Source organism: Rosa rugosa, chromosome 6 (assembly GCF_958449725.1).
Source record: "Rosa rugosa chromosome 6, drRosRugo1.1, whole genome shotgun sequence".
NCBI lineage: Eukaryota > Viridiplantae > Streptophyta > Magnoliopsida > Rosales > Rosaceae > Rosa > Rosa rugosa.
Window position 1 is genome coordinate 25454163 of NC_084825.1, and position 19703 is coordinate 25473865.

The 19703-nt window shown below is 35.0% G+C and overlaps 1 protein-coding gene across 1 annotated transcript; it reads left to right on the plus strand.

Moving 5' to 3' along the window:
* Positions 1-5491: 5491 nt before the first annotated feature.
* On the plus strand, positions 5492-10031 carry LOC133718130 (ent-kaurenoic acid oxidase 1-like). Its single transcript, XM_062144945.1, has 8 exons — positions 5492-5960; positions 7665-8142; positions 8216-8482; positions 9032-9121; positions 9198-9276; positions 9395-9501; positions 9596-9717; positions 9809-10031. The coding sequence occupies exons 1-8, from the start codon at positions 5689-5691 to the stop codon at positions 9900-9902; spliced, it is 1509 nt and encodes a 502-aa protein (XP_062000929.1). The 5' UTR covers positions 5492-5688; the 3' UTR covers positions 9903-10031.
* Positions 10032-19703: the final 9672 nt, after the last annotated feature.

Below are 19703 nucleotides of genomic sequence, written 5' to 3' on the forward strand. Positions count from 1 at the left end.
CTAAATCCACTTTTGAGAAACATGTTACAAGCATCGGTTTGCGGAAGTTATTTGAACTCCCATGATTGTAGCCATCAAAGAGAGATGTAGACATCATGGGGAGATATCTACATGTATGGTCTCAAAATGTGAAGGGTGTGTTGTACTATTTTTCTTCTTCGACCAACGTTATTTTTGTCCCACTGGGTTTTTGTTTGTTGGCAAGGTTTTTGACGAGGCAATGAGTGGAGCACCACGTTTGGACGACACAAGGGGGAGTGTTTAAGGACACCTAGTTTGTCTGTCTGACCCAAACTCTAGTTACTTTTTCAAGCTATTACATCTTACAGATATCTATAGAGATTTTCTAATCATTGTACGATTCAGTTTCCTTGTAAGACGCATATTCTTTACTTGTAATCCTCTATATAAAATGAAAGAACAGATCATTCTACCTCACATCTCAAATCCTAAAACAATTTTTTTTTTTTGAATAACCTAAAACAATTTCTTATATTATGGTAAATTGTTTACTATAGTTTTCCAATTAATGACAACAGTTTTTTTGGCACAGTGATAATTTTGTAAATAATGAAATTTAAAAGTGCAGTGCAATATTTGTAAATATTGATATTTTCTTATATTTTGGTGTATTTATGAAGGAAAAAATTAGGTGGCTTAGAGAACAATAAAGTTATTTATGTTATAAAGTAGAGAGAATATGGGGAGAGAATAATTGGAAGAAAGTAGAAGTGTTTTCATTCAGTCTCATTAGCATCCTTTATATAGAGGTAGGGTTTACATCAAAGTACACAACTAATGAGTATTTACGTGGACAGCCATATAGATAATAATATTTACAACACTCCCCCTTGTATGTCCACCAATGAATGATGATATTGGACGCGCTTATTGTTGCCTCGTTAAAAACCTTGCCAGGTAACAAAAAACCCAGTGGGACAAAAATAACCTTGGTCGAAGGACAAAAAGAGCACAACTCGCATATGTCATAGGTAGCATGCTTCTGGATGCTCCCCCATGATGAGAATCTCCCCCTGATTGTTGCAAGCCTTAATTATGTATGCGATAAGCTACATGTACCATGTATAGTGGTTTGATGTGTCTATCACTGAAGTGAGACCATGTGTGCTTTGCATATAGGGGCTCATCACAAATTTTCATACCTGCAAAGGTTAAGCAATACCAACAAAGCTAGACGATTTTCAATAAGCCTTACCTCCTATGATAAGGTTAGAAACAATCTCATATGCTCAAATTCATACACAAAGTAATAGCTAAACAATATAAAGAAATTGACACATTTAACTTTGTATAGTTTAAAACATTGAAAAATCATCATGGCATACCTAGCCATACACTGCACATCAATATCTTTGTGTATTGATATGTCTCATACAAGCTCTTCAAGAGCTCTAAGTAATTCATAACTTCGCAAAAGTTAAAATATGTTGCAACACAATAATCATAATTCAAATTCGATAGTAGTCTCGTCATAGTACTCATTAAGGCAATTTAGATCTCGTTGACTAGAACGAAATGAGTACATATGAGCTAGCTTTAGACTCTTTGATTCCATGAGTGAGCTTGAGGCTCTTTCAACCTTTCATGGACTTGGATTTGAATCCTTCATGTATTTGAATCCCTCAAGGATTTGATAAGCAATACACTTATAATGACACTTTACTTTTGAGATTTTGCTTTTAGCAATGTGTCTTTAAGATCTTCATAATATACGATGACAACGTGCCATAAATCTCTCGTCAATATAACAGCTATATGTAACACTGTACTTATAGAAAATTGTCATTCATATAAGGGAAGATATTCATAATCTCATGTCTCTATAAATAGACATTGTGTCATAGTGATTTATCTTCACTTTAGTAAATACCCTTTTGGAACTTGTAGGGTTAAAGGTCCAAGTATTTCATCACGTTTCAAATATTCAATTTCATTGGAATTGCCTCTTTCCAATTTGGCCAATAATATACTCTGTCGACATTCATGGTGAAACGTGGTATAGCGTTCATACAGCCCTTAAAGATTTTTGGTAGCTACCAAATGTAAATTATCATCGATGATCAACAATCATAGATCCCACACATTCTTATATGCATGCATTAGCTATAATAAGCTTATTGATATTGGGTACCCATGCCACTTCTGGGGCATATATTGTCACTTCTAGGACAATCATCTCTCATAGATGAATTATGTAAAGAATGTGGATCTTTTTACTTATAATCTCCTGTAGAGCGTTATAGGGCTTGTATGAACTTCACTTTTTGGAAGTTTATAACTTTAGACCTGGTGGATACATTCCACATAAATTCACGCCGTTATTTAAATGACAGTAGTATTTCCTCCCCCTAACGGCGGGAAGACTGTCTTATTTTGACCATCCTCAAAAGATGCGTTCAAAAATCTATCACTTTCTTTGGAGTGAAGATGCTCATTGGTTGGTGGCGAACCCAAACCAAGATTTAGGTCAAAATATGCTTTATTCATTAGCATCAACCATATTGATTTATTATTGTATCACTAAGACACCATTTCCTAATGGCGTACCTACACCCTCTGTATGTGTAGCCATATTAGAAGCTATGATATTGTTTAATGACATTCTCTTCAGGAGAACCATGTCAATTGGATACACTTGCATCCCACAAATCACATAGAGTCTACATTGTTTGTATTAATATGGTCGGTCTCAATGACTTTAACCCAAGCAGATGCATTTGCATTTAGCATATAATTTTGTAACTTTCTTTTATCAATTCACTAGTTTTTGATATTTCTCGAAGTCAAAATGAGATGGTGGATAAATATCTTACACAAATTCATATTTTTCTTCAGGAACAATATTTCTCCCCCTCATTGCAGGAGGATTGTCTCATTAAAGTGACAACTCGCAAATATGCAGTAAATAAACAATTTGCTTGTGAGTAAGGTTAGCAGTCATCAAAACTTGTAAGTGATTCCATGCAACATGGTCAACAAAGATGACGTAACTGGTCAAGCCAAAATAGTGTATTTGGTTCAATGAACTTCTGGTTCATGACATTATATGCCTAAATTTACTGTATAAATTTGACACAGTATATATCAGATAGCGAAAAACATCTTCTCCAACCATATTTAAGGTACTTTGTACATCAATATTTCAAATTTGGTAACATGATAGTAGCTCATTTGGAGTCATAGATCAAGATCTACAACTCTTGATATGAGTGTTACCTTAGCTTAAATAATCATTAATTGTGAAATACTGATAATTGGAATGGACCAACTTCGTTTTGAACTGCTGGCCAAAATGATATACTCGAAATTTTGAGTTGAAAACTACAATCCATAATAAAAGAGTAACTGTATCACGTGGAGAACCTCAAGTTCACTATCACGTATATATTTGTGTAGTCATAAAGAGGGGAGGGACTTCAGGCCCTCATATAATTGGATATCCAAGAAACTTGAGATTTTGATTTTTTTTCATTTTGTAACAACTTCTTGAGGAACATGACGTTCTAAGATAATCAGATTAAGAAACATTTTAAATCAATGGAAACTCAAGAGGTTACAATAAATTTGTGAAATAACACAATAATGCTTTCAATTTGCTTATTGTAAGCAAAAGACATCAGGCATGTGAAATGAATCTCAATGTTCTTATTAGTCAATCCAATTTAATTTGACCAGTGCCCTTTCGAAAGTGGCTTGATAATCATCCACCACATAGTGTACCATAGGCGACACACGCCTAATTTACAATTTCCTCACATGTGTGGATGTTAGGGCAGTATTTACATTGACTCCTGATTTCTCTTTTGCCATAATCCACTTCTGGTGGCATTTCATGGTATAGCCATGTCAATCGGCTTTCTTACTATACAATGAGATCTATGAGATGGGGAGATTATACATCTCTAGTAATATTGAAGGCACAAAATGCAAAGGGATGATATTGCCTATAGCCTACAAGACAATATGTAATCATGATAATGATATTTGGAGACCACTGACAGTGCTTAGACCATTCATCGAAAAAAAAACAGTGCTATAGAACCAATTATATATTGAATGATACAAATCCTCTTAACCATCGTCCGTAGCCTTTCGTTGTAAACAGAGACATACCAAAATACCAGAAAAATGTTGAGGTTTAGCAAAGTCATGCCGCACAAAGGGAAAAGAAGAAGAAGAGAAGGATGTATAATTGTCCAAAGAAAACCATGATACTCAGAGTATTGATACAAACGTTTATAGAATTCCAACAACCTTCTTACCTTAATTAAGATGTACTCACCAAATTCCCTTCTGATTTCGGATTATAAGGATTATAAAGAAAAGAAGCTTAACCATACATGAAAGTTTATGAAATCATATAACCAACGAATGGATCTTTGATCGTCATGGCAACTCATATAAAATTTATTACAAACACTTCCGGCATTGAATTGAAAAGGAGTAATAAAAATACTCATAGATCAAGTTATTGGTCACAAGCAACAACGTTGCCCCACGTAACTGTTTGATCATCATGGAGTATATAGGTAGGAAACAAAAATAGAGCGGAGCGTGCTGATAACGTGTTATAAAGTAGAGAGAATATGGGGAGAGAATAATTGGGAGAAAGTAGAAGTGTTCTCATTCAGTCTCATTAGCCTCCTTTATATAGAGGTAGGGTTTACATCAAAGTACACAACTAATGAATATTTACGTGGACAGCCATATAGATAATAATATTTACAACAATTTAGAGTTGTTTTATATGTCATTGACATGTTATTTTTTTTCCTTATGCTTAATTTTTTTTTTTTCCAAATATAAGATGTAGAGATATGAATAGAGGCATCATTCACAAAACCATTCAACACCCTTTCCCTCAAAAAAATTTGGAGATTATTTGGTAATTGATTTATTTTTTCCAAATATAAGATGTAGAGTTATAAATAGAGAGCCATCCTTCATACAACCATTCATCATCCTTTCTCTCAACAAAAAATTTGGAGATTATTCTTATCCTTGAAAAATGGTACTTTATTTATTTATTTATTTTTTCTTCTAAATATAAGATTTGGAGGTCTAAATACCTTTAGAAAACCCTTCATCACACTTTCCCTAAAAAAAATGGTAATTGATTATTTTCCTTTCTAAAGATCTTCCTCAGAATCTTAATTTATGTTTCCGGTCAAATTTCAAATACATATGACATCAATGTATCCCAACTGCTTGACAGGCCAAAGCAATAAAAATGTGAATCAAACAATGAATAAAACGAAAAAATGCAACGTATTTCAGGCTAGCTCATAGATAAAAACTGCCGGCCAGCTTTATGTCTCTATCATATTGCAAAATGGTACACCCCATTATACCACCAATTCCTTACCCCTCCCCTTTTTTTATGTTCACAGAAAAAAAGATCCCATCTTTTTTCATTTTTTTAGTCTGGCAAATGACTCGGACTAAAAATAAATCTGGCATATGACAAATCAGAGGCTCATATTGATTTTTTAAAATTTATACCATTTTTGTAGTTATCTCCATCTCCATCTCCGTAGGATATATATATATGTACTAGTAAAGTAGCAAACTTACAGAACCAGACAGAGGTAAAGATATCCAGAAGGTCTCTGAGTTCCTTACTGATAATCTTTCTCAATTTTCTGAGAGTGATCACAAAACAGAATCATGGTGCTTTTGGGAGTGGGGTTAGTGTTGGGTAACTTGGGTTCTATGTGGACTGTAATTTTGGGCACTGCAAGCTTTGTGGGTGTTTTGGTGGCCCTGAAATGGGTTCTGGAGAATGCAAATTGGTGGCTCTATGAAACCGAGTTGGGTGAGAAACAGTACTCTCTCCCACCTGGTGACTTGGGTTTGCCTTTCATCGGAAACATGTGGTCTTTCCTCAGAGCCTTCAAGTCCGACCACCCCGATTCCTTCATCAACTCCTTCGTTTCCAGGTAAATTACCAGTCGCTAGATACTATTATTTACCTGCTAACTGTTGCGAAACAAATATAATGTCATCGACACTCTCAGTTTAGTTCTGTACGATTCTGTACGATTAACGGAAGGTGTGAATAGCACCGAAAATAATAATATCGGGCTATTTTTGTAATTTGGAGTTTGTTCTGTGTGTCTGAAACTACTGTTTTCTCCTTTACATGGGAAATATCCGATAGTGTAAGAGGACGTCAGCCCAAACGGTTGAGTTGGCCATTTTTGTCATTTCGACTGTCACATTCATTAACCTCGCTTTGTCTGAGGATTCTAATTCCAATTATTTATATTATTATATCCATATTTCTCATGCAATCTTTCACTATGCATTTTGTCTTGTCATCTACAATATGAACTGCACCAAAAACACTGTTTTGAAACTCCCTCAAATCATAAATTTTCGAGATAATTGGGAACTTGTAATTTTCACTGTTTTGTGTCTGATTTGAAATAACGCATTATTGATTTTGGAGCGTAGGATGACATTTATATTATTATATCCATATTTCTCATGCAACCTTTCACTGTGCCTTTTGTCTTGTCGTCTACAATATGAACTGCACCAAAAACATTGTTTTGAAACTCCCTCTACTTGAACCATAAATTTTCGAGATAATTAGGAACTTCTTATTTTCACGGTTCTCTGTCTGATTTGAAATGACGCATTATTGATTTTGAAGCGTAGAATGACATTTATATTATTATATCCATATTTCTCATGCAATCTTTTACTGTGCCTTTTGTTTTGTCGTCTACAATATGAATTGCACCGAAAGCATTGTTTTGAAACTCCCTCCACTTGAACCATAAATTTTAGAGATAATTAGGAATTTGTTATTTTCACGGTTCTCTGTTTGATTTGAAATCACACATTATTGATTTTAGAGCGTAGAATGACATTTTTAGAATAGATAATATAATTTTTTGAGATTTAAGACTATTAGATTTTGATCGGATGAGAATCTCTATTTATGTGTACACAGAAACGATAATGTTGTTGATATTTTTAGGGTGTTAATGGCCTCCACCACAAAGGACAAAGGAGTGCATTCCTTTGGAGCGTGCCTACTTTCTTTGTTCTAAAAGTAGTTTGACCTTTTTTTTTCAATGGAAAAGGTTCTAGTCTTGTGTCTTCTAGTGCAAAAGCTGATGCCTTGAAGTACTAGCAACTAGTTCTAGTGGGCATAATTGATAACTGAGTCGCATTGTTAAGCAGCAGAGGAAAGTTGACACTTCGAGGAAATGGAAGTCAAGTGGCAACCATGGGAATAAAGTTTTCAACGTGCTGGGTTCATTGGCTAACCGTTTTGATAGCACAGCAATTTGTTATTCTCTGTAGACTTTAGTTCCACTTTTCATATTCTTCTTTGTATTTTTATGCAAATGCAAAGAAGAATAAATAGGAAAAGTTAAACAATACACAGTATCTGTTTGGGAGAAACTATATATGATTTTCATTAGAGGAAATGTGTGAATAATTAATAGGTTGAATGTGTGCTGACTACCACTATAGTTGATGGGGTTTTGGTCACACTCAATCTTGGCCTGCTTTCTTTATGCCCCACTTCTTTAGTGACCTTTAGTTGATGATTTGAACTTGCATTATCGAAAGCAGGCTGTTGTATTGATTCATTTTAATCTAAATCACATCACTGAACAATGTAGATTTGGTAAAATCGGAATCTACAAGGCCTACATGTTCGGGTTTCCCAGTATCATTTGCACAGTGCCAGAAACATGTAAAAGAGTTTTGACAGATGATGACGCATTTAAGCCCGGGTGGCCTGTTTCCGCTGTGGAACTGATTGGAAGGAAATCATTCATTGGCATCTCTTTTGAAGAGCACAAGCGTCTGAGAAAAATAACAGCAGCTCCGGTCAATGGTCATGAAGCATTGTCTGTGTACATGAAGTATATCGAAGAGATTGTTATATCATCTTTGGAAAAGTGGTCCACCATGGGAGACATAGAGTTTTTAACTCAAGTCAGGAAGCTTACTTTTAGGATCATTATGCATATCTTCCTCAGCTCAGAGAGTGAGTCTGCAATGGAGGCTCTAGAGAGGGAATATACAGCACTTAACTATGGAGTTAGAGCCATGGCAATCAACATTCCTGGATTTGCGTACCATAAGGCGCTTAAGGTAGGGGACTAACGAGTTGATTCTTATTTTATTAAGCCATTGTGTCTTTTTTAACTTCATCATTAAATTTCAGGCTCGGAAAAATCTTGTTGCTGTTTTTCAATCTATTGTGAATGAACGAAGAGCTCAACAGAAGGCCGGGAATTTCTTGAAAAAGAAGAAAGATATGATGGATGCTCTACTGGATGTTGAGGATGAAGAAGGAAATAAACTTACTGATGAGGACATCATAGATATTCTGGTCATGTACTTGAATGCCGGTCATGAATCTTCTGGCCATACCATAATGTGGGCTACCACTTATCTGCAACGACACCCAGAATATTTCCAGAAAGCCAAGGTACTTGAAAATTGAAATTACATTTTTTTCTTTTTTTTTTCTGAATCTTCTGGGCTTAATTACTATGCTGACAAGTTCTTTGCTTCTGCCTTTTTTTGCTTTCTTTCTTGTCCTGAATGTTGGGGGACAGAGATTTATCTACCTTGCGCACTTCAATATATTCACTGCTTGTTAACTTTATTTTGCATCCTAATTCCAAAAAAAAAAAAAAAAAAAAAAAAAAAACTTTATTTTGCATCCATACTCAAACCATTCAGTCCATATGTGAGAAACTATAGAGCCTATTTGATAAAAATAAATCATAACCCATTACACACACACACAGACGCATGATATTTGAGGTTTAATATGTTGTAGGATATTATGTCTGTGTGTGTGTTTATATTGTCTTCTGTTTAAAAAGTTCCACTGGCTTGACTTATTTTGTTTCAGTAGATTCAGTAAAATTGGATTTAGTCACTTGAACTAGTGAATAGTGATAGTTAAAAAATTTCTCCATTGATCCTGAACTTTAAATTCCACTTCCTAATCATGCTTGGCCAACTGCAGGCAGAGCAAGAAGCAATCTTGAAGAGGAGGCCACCAACACAGAAGGGATTGAACCTTAAGGAATACAGAGAAATGGAGTACCTTTCCAATGTACATAAAAGTGACTTCCCTTTCTCTTTTATTTAGAGTACCAAGTCATTTCAACTAATCCTTTTAAACTGTACAGGTGATTGATGAAACTCTTCGCGTGGTATCTTTCTCACTTGTGGTTTTTCGAGAGGCAAAAAAAGATGTCAATGTGAATGGTCAGTTTAAGATTTTATTTCTAATATATGCATCCAATTAAGAATACATTTTTCTTTCATGAACTGCACATTTGCACTTGAGCAAAATATTTAATTTACTTAATGGCTTCAATACCAGGTTATATCATTCCCAAGGGGTGGAAAGTTTTGACCTGGTTCCGGAGCATTCACTTGGATTCTGAAATATATGAAAATCCATTGGAATTCAACCCTGAAAGATGGCAAGTAAGTCGTGTGAATTTACTGACAATATGATAACTAAAGTAAGTAATACATGTCTTGGATTTGATATTTATGTTTAATTGCTTTTCTGGCATAGAACTATACACCAAAACCAGCAACTTTTCTTCCCTTCGGAGCTGGAAGCAGGCTGTGCCCGGGAAATGATCTTGCTAAGATGGAAGTTGGAATTTTCCTTCACCATTTTCTGCTTAACTACAAGTGAGTCATCTTGTAACCAATTCCTTCCCATAACCAAAATTGTGAAAGTTTTCATTCTTTTCTAATCTTCTGTATAAAATTGGTGCTGCAGGCTAGAACGGCTTAATCCCGAGTGCCCATTGATGTACTTGCCACATACGAGGCCAAAAGACAATTGCTTGGCAAGAGTCACGAAAACGACATGAGAGGAAATTAGAGAAGCAAATGCATAGAAGGGAATAAGCTCTTGTTTTTCCGTAACTTATATGTTTAGCTTAGACAGAGTATGTCATAAACCACAGTGTTTCTCCTTTTGCTTGGCAAGTTTTTAACTACATCTGCTCATCTATTACCAAATCAGGAGCCTATCTTTTCTTTTCTGCAACCATCAATTTTTTTAGCAGGAACTGAGGCCTAGCATGCAAACCTGCTCTATAAGAGTTAGTGGTAATGTGCGTTTGCAGGCAGGTTATGTGTAGGCGTGTAGCCATGGTTAATGTTATCTCGATCTCAATAAATTAAAGTACTGTTGGAAAAGTGCTTACGTTTCTCCTCAATAAAATAAAATAAATAAATAAATAAAAAAAGAGCAACTGTTGGAATTAGTTGTTTTCAGCTGTGTTCTGTGCCCTCTGACACAAAGCTGCTGCTTGTTTACTTTTTATTTTCAAGTGCTGCCTGGCCTGGAATGAATATGATTAGAATGTGAAGTTTTTTTATTTTATTTTTTTATATTTTTTATATCAAAAGATAACTTGATTCATGATGAATGATTACAATGAGTAAAGTGTAAAGGAGTACTACCAAACCTTCAATATGATAGAGGTAGAAACATCCTTGTCCACCTTAGACTTCTGACTAAAAGTCTATACTGACAGACTGATGGAGCCACAAAGAATCCGACTCCAAACAAAGTAAAGGCTGACTAAGTTTCAAAGCTTTTTTTGCAAGATGATTGGCAACTTTATTGTCGTCACGCCTTATAAAATGCCAACTGCAAACCGAAAAATACTTAACTAAAAACTTCACTTCATCTAAGATATGACCCTCAAGACTAAAATCATCACTTTCAACTTGCAAAACACTAATAACATTTAAAGCATTATCTTCAACCTCCAAGTTTCTTAACCCAACATGAAGAGCAAATCTGAGCCCATGTAGAAGGGCTAGAGCTTCGAAAGATCTTGGAGAAAGATTCCAATCTGTGGGACAGCCATGACACCTTTTAAACTGCTTCTTTCATCCCTGAACTCCACACCTAACCAACATGCAAACTCCATTTTTTGCATCCCCTACTCCGTCAAAATTCATCTCCAGACAATCTTGTCATGGAGGCTTCCAGACTACATCCTCATTTGGTGCAGCTTGCACATTTGAATATCTGACCGAACACTGTTTGTATTCCAATTGCCATTCCCCTGATATATGAGCCAAAGCACTAATCATATTAGAATGTCTAAGTTGATCTCAAGAAATGGACTGCTTACAATATATGCTGATGCAATGTTCCTTTACATTTATTTTTTTAGTAGAAATGGGAACACGACATTGCAAAAGAACCTGCCACGGTGTGGCAGTGAGAAAATAAGTTCATAATAACACTACACTTATATATGTCAGGCTGCAAGTTACCCAAAAAAATTATAAAGTACAGAGTAAAACTATATAAAGTAGAATCAATCAACCTCCGCACTCAATCCATGTGTGTTTGTACCGAACCTTTGAATGAGTGTTCTCATCCACTCTATCAAGCAACACATTTTTCAGGACAAAACTTATCACCGTTGGAGTAGTCTTCTTACCCAGGGTGAGTGGGATAATTTCTTCCCCTTAGAAGGGCTCTTAGGTTTCAACTTGGAACTCGAACCATTCTTCATTTTGGTGAGACTCCAAAAGAACGGCCTCTCTTCTTATTCCTAGCTAAAGATTCAGTCAAATTAGACAATGTAAGAACTAGGGTAGCCGCTCTCTCAAGTATTCCATCAAGCCTAGGCAAGCGAACTAGCTCTACTTGGAACTTGAAGCATTGTTCATTTTGGTGAGACTCCAAAAGAACGATCTCTGTTCTTCTTCCTAACTAAAGACTTGGCCAAATCAGACATCGTAAGAACCAGTGTAGCCACTCCCTTGAGAATTCGATCAAGCTTAGGAGGGCGAACCAACTCTACCTTAAGTGATTGAGCCTTGTTTAGTCACAATTTCCTTTGCAATTGTGCCTCGAACCCTTGAAGTTTAACTTCTTCTTTTTTTCGATTATTGTTTACCTATATTAACCCTTTTTCTTTTTCTTCTAGAAAACCATGCAAGGAGAAGAAAATTGAGGCTTGAAATGTGAAGAATTGAAGCTAGCAGAAGAAGACATGGAATTTGGGCAAAAACATGCAAGTCAGATTTTCTAGTAACTTCTCCAGTGAGTTTTCGGCAAGCCGCCACCTATGGAGACGATCCGTAATCCAACCAAGGAGGACCATTTCCACCATTTGAAATTCAAATTCCTACCCCCCCCCCCAAATTAATTTCCATTGGACTCTAACATGCAACTTGACCCATTTTTTTGTCCATATTGTAAGAGATTTCTTCTCCCATTTTGTCTCCTACCTATTCACCCATTCTCCCTTCATTTTGGCTCCATCTTTTGTCTACAACTCCACTTCCCTTAAATTCAAACACCATCTCCACTATACTTCCACCGCCCATCAATTTCCCAACCCCCTCAACATCACAAACCGTCATTAGGTACTATAGGTTTCATCCTCTCTACAACATTAAGGAGTTTGAGGAGCAAGGAAGATGAGACAACCACCACAACACCATGACATGGGAGACACATCTCCACCACCATTTCCACCATCATCAATAATAACTTCTCACTCTTTTTCTCTTTAATTAGTTGATGTATTGTAGTATGTTGAAGCTTGTTTATTTAGTTATGAGTAAGTAGTGAACTTTTTGGGGCTAGGGTTGAAAGTGTTGGATATCAGCGAAAATATAAAATAAGAAAAAAAAACAGTTTTGGGTAGGGAGATATGACGCATGAATGACACACATTATGGGAGATGACTTCAAGTAACACCTTTTCCAAAATAGATCAATCAAGCTTATCATAAGTTCTCAAAAGGTCGATCTTTTAGGAAATTTATCAAAAGAAAAATGCAAAATGAGGTTTCAGCTAGAGAGAGCTCTGTAGGAGGGTCAACAAACCATATTGTTGTAGAAAGATTGGAATTTAAAGGATGTGGTAATTTCATTTAATCTCCTTGAGCTTTACACCTTAAATCATTGGGCCCAACACTTTTAATTTCATACATGCATGTACCTCTATGCTCTACAATTTTAATCAATCTTTTCAAATGATTACTTTTTCTGTCAAGTACTTTGTAAATTGAAAATGTGACTCTAGTGTATAATTATGATTCACAAATATGGTATGTATAATTATATCGTAAGTAACTAGAATTTCAAAATATGACACAAAATAGTTAGCAAAAAAGCTAAGACTTAGATAAGATTGATTGAAATTAGCAAGTACAAGGGCACCAATGATGAAATTAGAAATACATGGGTAAATGTGACTTAAAGAATTTAGCTACATTATGAGCCACACTATTAACTTTACGCCTAACATGAAAAAGGGAGAAACTAGCTAGAATATGCTCAAGGGCATCTAGAATGTTGTCATGCACATGTGTGATAACACACATATGTGAAACCACAAAAGAAAGAGATTGTTGGACCAAAAGAAGAGAGCTAGTCTCCAAAGTAACCAAATAAGTGTTGTTGACTAGTGATTAAACAAGCAAACTTTTTCAAGAGCTTCCATGTGCATGTTCAACGTCGAAACCATTTACAATATTTATGGATAAACCAATAAGAGATTCAGAGTCATCAGAAACCACAATTCCGATAACCCTTGTTTATGTAGTAGTTATGAATGCACCATCAATATTTATCTTTAGCCATCCATTTGGCGAAGATTGTTAATCTAGGAGGAGGTTGCGGTCACTTAGGATCCTTTCTAAGCTTACGAACCATTGTATATTCCACAAACCACACACATGAAAATAAACCTCATACACTAAAAACGGCGTAGTGCCAAAGTTCTCTTTTATGATCTCCTTCCAACATGACCATATAAGGACCACTAGAGGAGCAAAGTTCCTCCTAGAAAAGCGGAGTCTGTAATTAACTAACTAATCTCGGAAAGCGAAACTCATATCCAAATTGGTAGAGTACGAGGTCCATTATAACTGGACATTAAGTCAAAGTGCTCATTAAACACACACACTCCAAGGTACTAGAACTTGCTTTTGATTTAGTCATTTTTTTTTTTGGAGAATCAAAGTTATCTTTTTTATTGATAAAGCCAAAAGGGCACATGCATCAAATTTTCAGATTCAACTCATGTATCTGGGGGCTAAGCAAAAACCAAACCTGACAAACACCGCTCATTAAAACCTAGTGGCTCACTTATTCAAAGCGAGTATACAAACTGTGATAAACATCGATCTGAAAAACCTAACTCCAAACTAGATAGTTTACAAAAGCCTAGGCACTCAATTGTGGTGCAATTGTAAACCATAGAATCAAGTAATTCAATAATATATATATATCATTTTCTGTAGGAAAAAAAAAAAAACTAGACAAAATTAAATCTTGTGCAAGCCAAGTCATTATTAGCAGGGTAAGTCGTGAGACCAATCCTGCCGTAGTGCTCCAAATAAACAAGGACCTTGTTGAAGGATATGAGAAATAGATCACTTGACTTCTTTTGGATTTGAGATGGTTTGTTAACCAACCATATTCATTGAAAGTACGTGAAAATGTGCATCAGCCACAACAAACTTATTGTAGATTAGAGGTTTGCCCAACAAATAGGATTGAGACTTTTGAGCCGCGCTGCCTCCAATCCTAATCAAATCTACTGCGTCACCATCCCAAGCCAAAGTCAAGGAAACAGCGAATCTGGCAGTGATGGAATCGATGGTTGTCATGGGAAGAAACTTGAAAAGAGGGAACTAGGGTTAGAGTTTTAGTTTAACTTGGAAGCGATACAAGATAAAACGGTATTTCCCTCGTAAATTATTTTTTGGTCATATTTCCTATTGGGAATTTTTTTATTTGCTTTTTATATACAAATATGTGCCTTTTCATAATCTTTTTGTACTCTTTTTGGGATTGTTTATCTAGAAGTTGATTTTGTTACATATATAGTGGTCTTGTTAGAAGGCACATAAAATTTTTATCAAGCTTTTAAATGCTTTAGTAGATGCCAAATATTTCTTTAATACCAAAAAAATGTTCTTGTAACTCAAATATTTCAACTTCTTTCACCAAATGCTGCTAACACTACTAGAATTTTTCTCATATACATCGGCCAGAAACCGATGTAAAAAAAAAAATTGTGCACATGTGTTAGTGGGTGATGTAAAAGATCGGCAAAAAATAGACATCGGTTAAAAACCGATGTCCCATACTACAATAAACATCGGATTAGATTCTAGAATCGATGTTTATCTGCTATTATGATCACAAATTGGTGTTTTTAGATATTGTTAAACCTTCATATTTATGCATTTAATGTTTAACGAAATATAGCTCCAATAGCACTAGTATTCTTTTTAACATCGTTAGTCATTCTAGAAACGATGTATAATATATTCTTACACATCGGTGCAAAAGAAATTTGCCTGCTGTTTATAAGTTTTACGGGTACTTGCCATATATCTAACTATTTAAGATTGAATCTACATTCTTTTGTATTACTCGACCGATGTTCATTATCATGTTAAACATCGTTTCCTTTTATGAAGTGATGTACAAGCTTATATTAAACATCAGTTTTTGAGGTTGACACCGATGTTCATACTTGTACTAGACATCGTTTTTCATTTAATAAATCGATGTCCATTGCGTTGGTTTACATCGTTTCTTACTTAATAAGTTAATGTCCATTGTATTGTTTTACATCGTTTCTTACTTAAAAAGTGAATGTCCATTGCGTTGTTTTACATCATTTCTTACTTAATAACTAGATGTGCACTGAATAAAGAGACATCGATTTTTGTTTCCAATCTGATGTATCATCTCTTTAATGACATCGTTTTTGTAGTTTAATACTGATTTGAAATAAACGTATATACATCATGTCCTTTACATGAGCATGATGTCCACTAACTTTGTAATTGCTGCTACAATGCATCTATCTAATCCACATTTGACAACATGAAATCTCAAATAATTTGAATATGAGGCATTGCATTAATTTGTATCCAACATCAAAGATGTTAATAGTTCACAAAATAGGCAAAAATACCCCAACCTACTTCAAGGCTAGCCTAAAACATACCACTGCAATAAGTGTACATGAAGTTTTGTTCACAGTTGCTGCAACAGTACAACTACTCCCAAATGGTTCACAAAAAATCTAGCTAGCCTTACTCAAAATCACTTTGCTAGTCAGCATCAATAGCAAAGTCTGCAAACAGTCAATCACCTCAATGCGCACCTCGTCAAGTTGGAATGTCCAATTCTAAAGAAAACAAAGCTCAACTGAAATGTCAAGTTGGAGAAAGTCTTGGGATGTCCAATTGTAAAGAAAACAAAGCTCAGCTGAAATCAATATTGAAGGATGAATCAAAATAATAACAAAAATTATGCCGAAATATAATTAAGAGATTTGAAAAGCCAATATGGTGTCTCTATGCAACACTTTAACATTCTGAACAGATGATAGACAATGATATAAATTAACTCAATCAAACTGAAATCATGAATTTAGTAACAGAAAGAAGTATTGCCTAGAAGTTGAGTTGAGAAACTGGATTGGCACCCCCCTGTCCTAATGCCACATGATCCCCGCGCATATACATTTTTGCATCTTTAGGAGAGCAACCTGCAAGAAATGATTGTAGAAAACATGATTAAGCAGTGCAAAGAAAACACGAGTACTCGATGGTCCTCCCACATCACAAATGTTTTTTTCTGATTCACAAAACACCACCATCAAAGTATTTGAAAAAATCACAAACCCCCCAAAAAGTTTCCACAACAAGGATGTCCCTTTCATCATAACAAATTCATAGTTATAAGACCAACTGATATGCTATAGCTAGTGGTTCTACCGCCAAGACGAGATAAACCTGAGCGCTAGTTAGTCAAGAACTTTATAAACATTAGAAACTCAGCTTTGAGAGTGAGTGAGTAAATGGCATGCTATCTTCTGTTTTCTTTCTCACAAAGACACAACACAACGTTTGGTACACAATGATAAACAATATGAAGTGAGAGAGAGAGAGGAAAGCTACAGAATCATTAATCTTCTTCTTCATCCTATGCATTGCCTATATACTTCATTCATATTCAGCATAAAGTATTCAGGATTCATCGAGGCACTGACTTGCTCCAGCTTGAAAAAAAAAAAAAAAAAAAACCAATTCAACCTACCATTAAGTAAGACCAAGATACATCAGACCAGACCCTTTCTTCAATTTTGTTATAGTCCCCCAATCTAATCGAGTATACGAGTTCTTTCATATAGACCACCAAACCAGTGAAAGAAACCTCCATTTCTAATCGTTCCTCCTCTATTGGTGGACGATGTTCCTAGCTTTGCACGGTTATCCACCCATTTAAAAATACTTTAATCTAAGATTGTTACAAAAGCTGTTCAAATATCAACACATACGCAAACAATACATAATTAATCACAAATCATTGTAGAATCAAATGATCAATTGGAATACTCAAATTGCAGCCATACTAGTAACATCAGAATTTAGAAACCAAAGTTCCCACGCTTCATGCTTTAATTATTACCCAATTCAGCCTTCACTCAATTGTTCATTTCAAGTTTAACCATTTATATGCAACTTACGTATAATTAAATACTCTCTTTCACTCACCAGAACAAAGATAACAGAAACATTTCCTAGATAGTTGCTAATTCAAAAAGTACAGTTCCAATTTCACATAACAAACTAATATAAAGCAACAAAATTGCAGAAACCATACCTAGATGTTCTTGCCTTTGAAATTCTCAGATGGTTCCTGCGCAAAAAAAAAAAAAAAAAAAAATTTACAAACCAAATCAAACTGATACATTTCATATAGTTGTTAATTTTTTTTTTTTTATCTAGCTTCCAACTCACATATACCCAAGTGAAAAAGAAAATTCTATGAACTACTGATATTTCATGACTACCTTTTATCAATAGATCGAAAATTGGAAAAAGCTCTGATACTCAAGATCAAATAAAATCCAACCCTCTCACCTCATCTTAGAGCAGATAATCAACAGACAAAAACAAAGAAAATAAATCCCAATAAAAAAAAATTCCAGGTTTACGAACTATACCTCAAAAGAATAAACTCAACAACACCAAGCTTCCTTCTGTTTTCTGCAAACCCCAATCCGATTTCAAAGAGATTGAGAAGAAAGAATCACAAAAACATTAACTTAGAACAAAAACAAAGGCAAAAAACTGAAAACCCATTCCTAGATCACACACCTTCTTACTGCACACTAATTCCAGATTTTCAAAGACAACCGAAGAAGTTCCGAGTCTTGTCCCAACTGCAATGCCTGGAGATACAAAGACAAAGAACTAAGACGATAGCCTGAAGCTTCTTTTACATCAAAGCACCTTGACATTGAAAATTTGAAACCAAATCCACCTCAAATTTCAGATAACACCCCAATATAAACCCCCAAAGCAACAAGAACCCTAAACCTCTTCTGTCCCAAAAATAAATAACTGATTGAAAACCTGTATCTAGTTAACCTGTACACAGCAATGTGCAAGTAATTCATTACAGAAAACAATAATGTTCAAAGACGAGGGAGAAATTAGAGCAGTCACCTGCTGAATTGTCATTTCATTGAGATTAATATGTGCATCTGCTTTATCTTTAGCCAGAGCTGTAATGTCATTGTAAAGAAATGTAGTTAAAAAAAAAAAAAATCACTCACTGTTGCTACAATTCAATATGTGATGAATAACGTGCAAGAAATTAAAGGCAAACAAATACAAATAGAATTACCACTAACCTCCAATATATATCCAACAAAGAGTCATTGTCATCAACTACAGGTACTAAACTTACTTGAGCTGCAAAACAAAGGCACAAAAGCATGACTTAACATGAAGGAGATATAGGTCTAAATTCCTATTGCTCTTCCTCTATAACTTGATTCAACTTCCTACAGTAGAAGACCAGACTCATGACAATGAAATGTGTGGATATATACCCTCTCTATTGGGACTAGCCAGCCTACTTCATAATTCATTGCATATGGAATAGGTACAGCCATCTCAAAATATTTTAGCTAGGTCCGAATAGAACTCCACTAAACATGCATGACTGATTTGCATTATTTCCAATAAGAATAGACCACACTGCACTATATCAGGACACATAGCTAACCTTGAACTAATAGGTTTAAAGCTGCACTAACCTTGAACCTCCATCTGTAATATACCTAAAATTTCATATAATTATAGTGAAATGTCTCTTAGAAGTGAAATTTCTACATGCTATAATACTTGACTCTGTGCATACATATGCAAATTAAGAAAAACAGAAGTGAGGCAGAACCTACCCCATAATAAGCTTTCTTTATTTCTAATGCACTTTCATTCATGCTAACCCCAACTGTCTCATAGTAATCTCTTGCAGCCATAGATGCTGGTACACGTACAGAAGAAAAACAAGCCGCATAAAGAAATTCAGTCTCACTTACATATAACAAAGTAACAACAAATAATGGTGTGACAACATAAGAAACTGTGTAATACATATAAATAAAATCTTGAGCTCCAATTCTCTCCTTAAAAATAGTATTTATACCCAAGTTTTCTCAACCCAAAAAAAAAATGATGAGACAAAGACACCCAGAGTTTCATGTTATATAAAAAACAGTGAGGATTTCACATGAGTAGAATGCTGCCGATAAACAGAAATTACTAGAACAGTTATACACATGAACAAATAAATCAAAATGAAAAGTT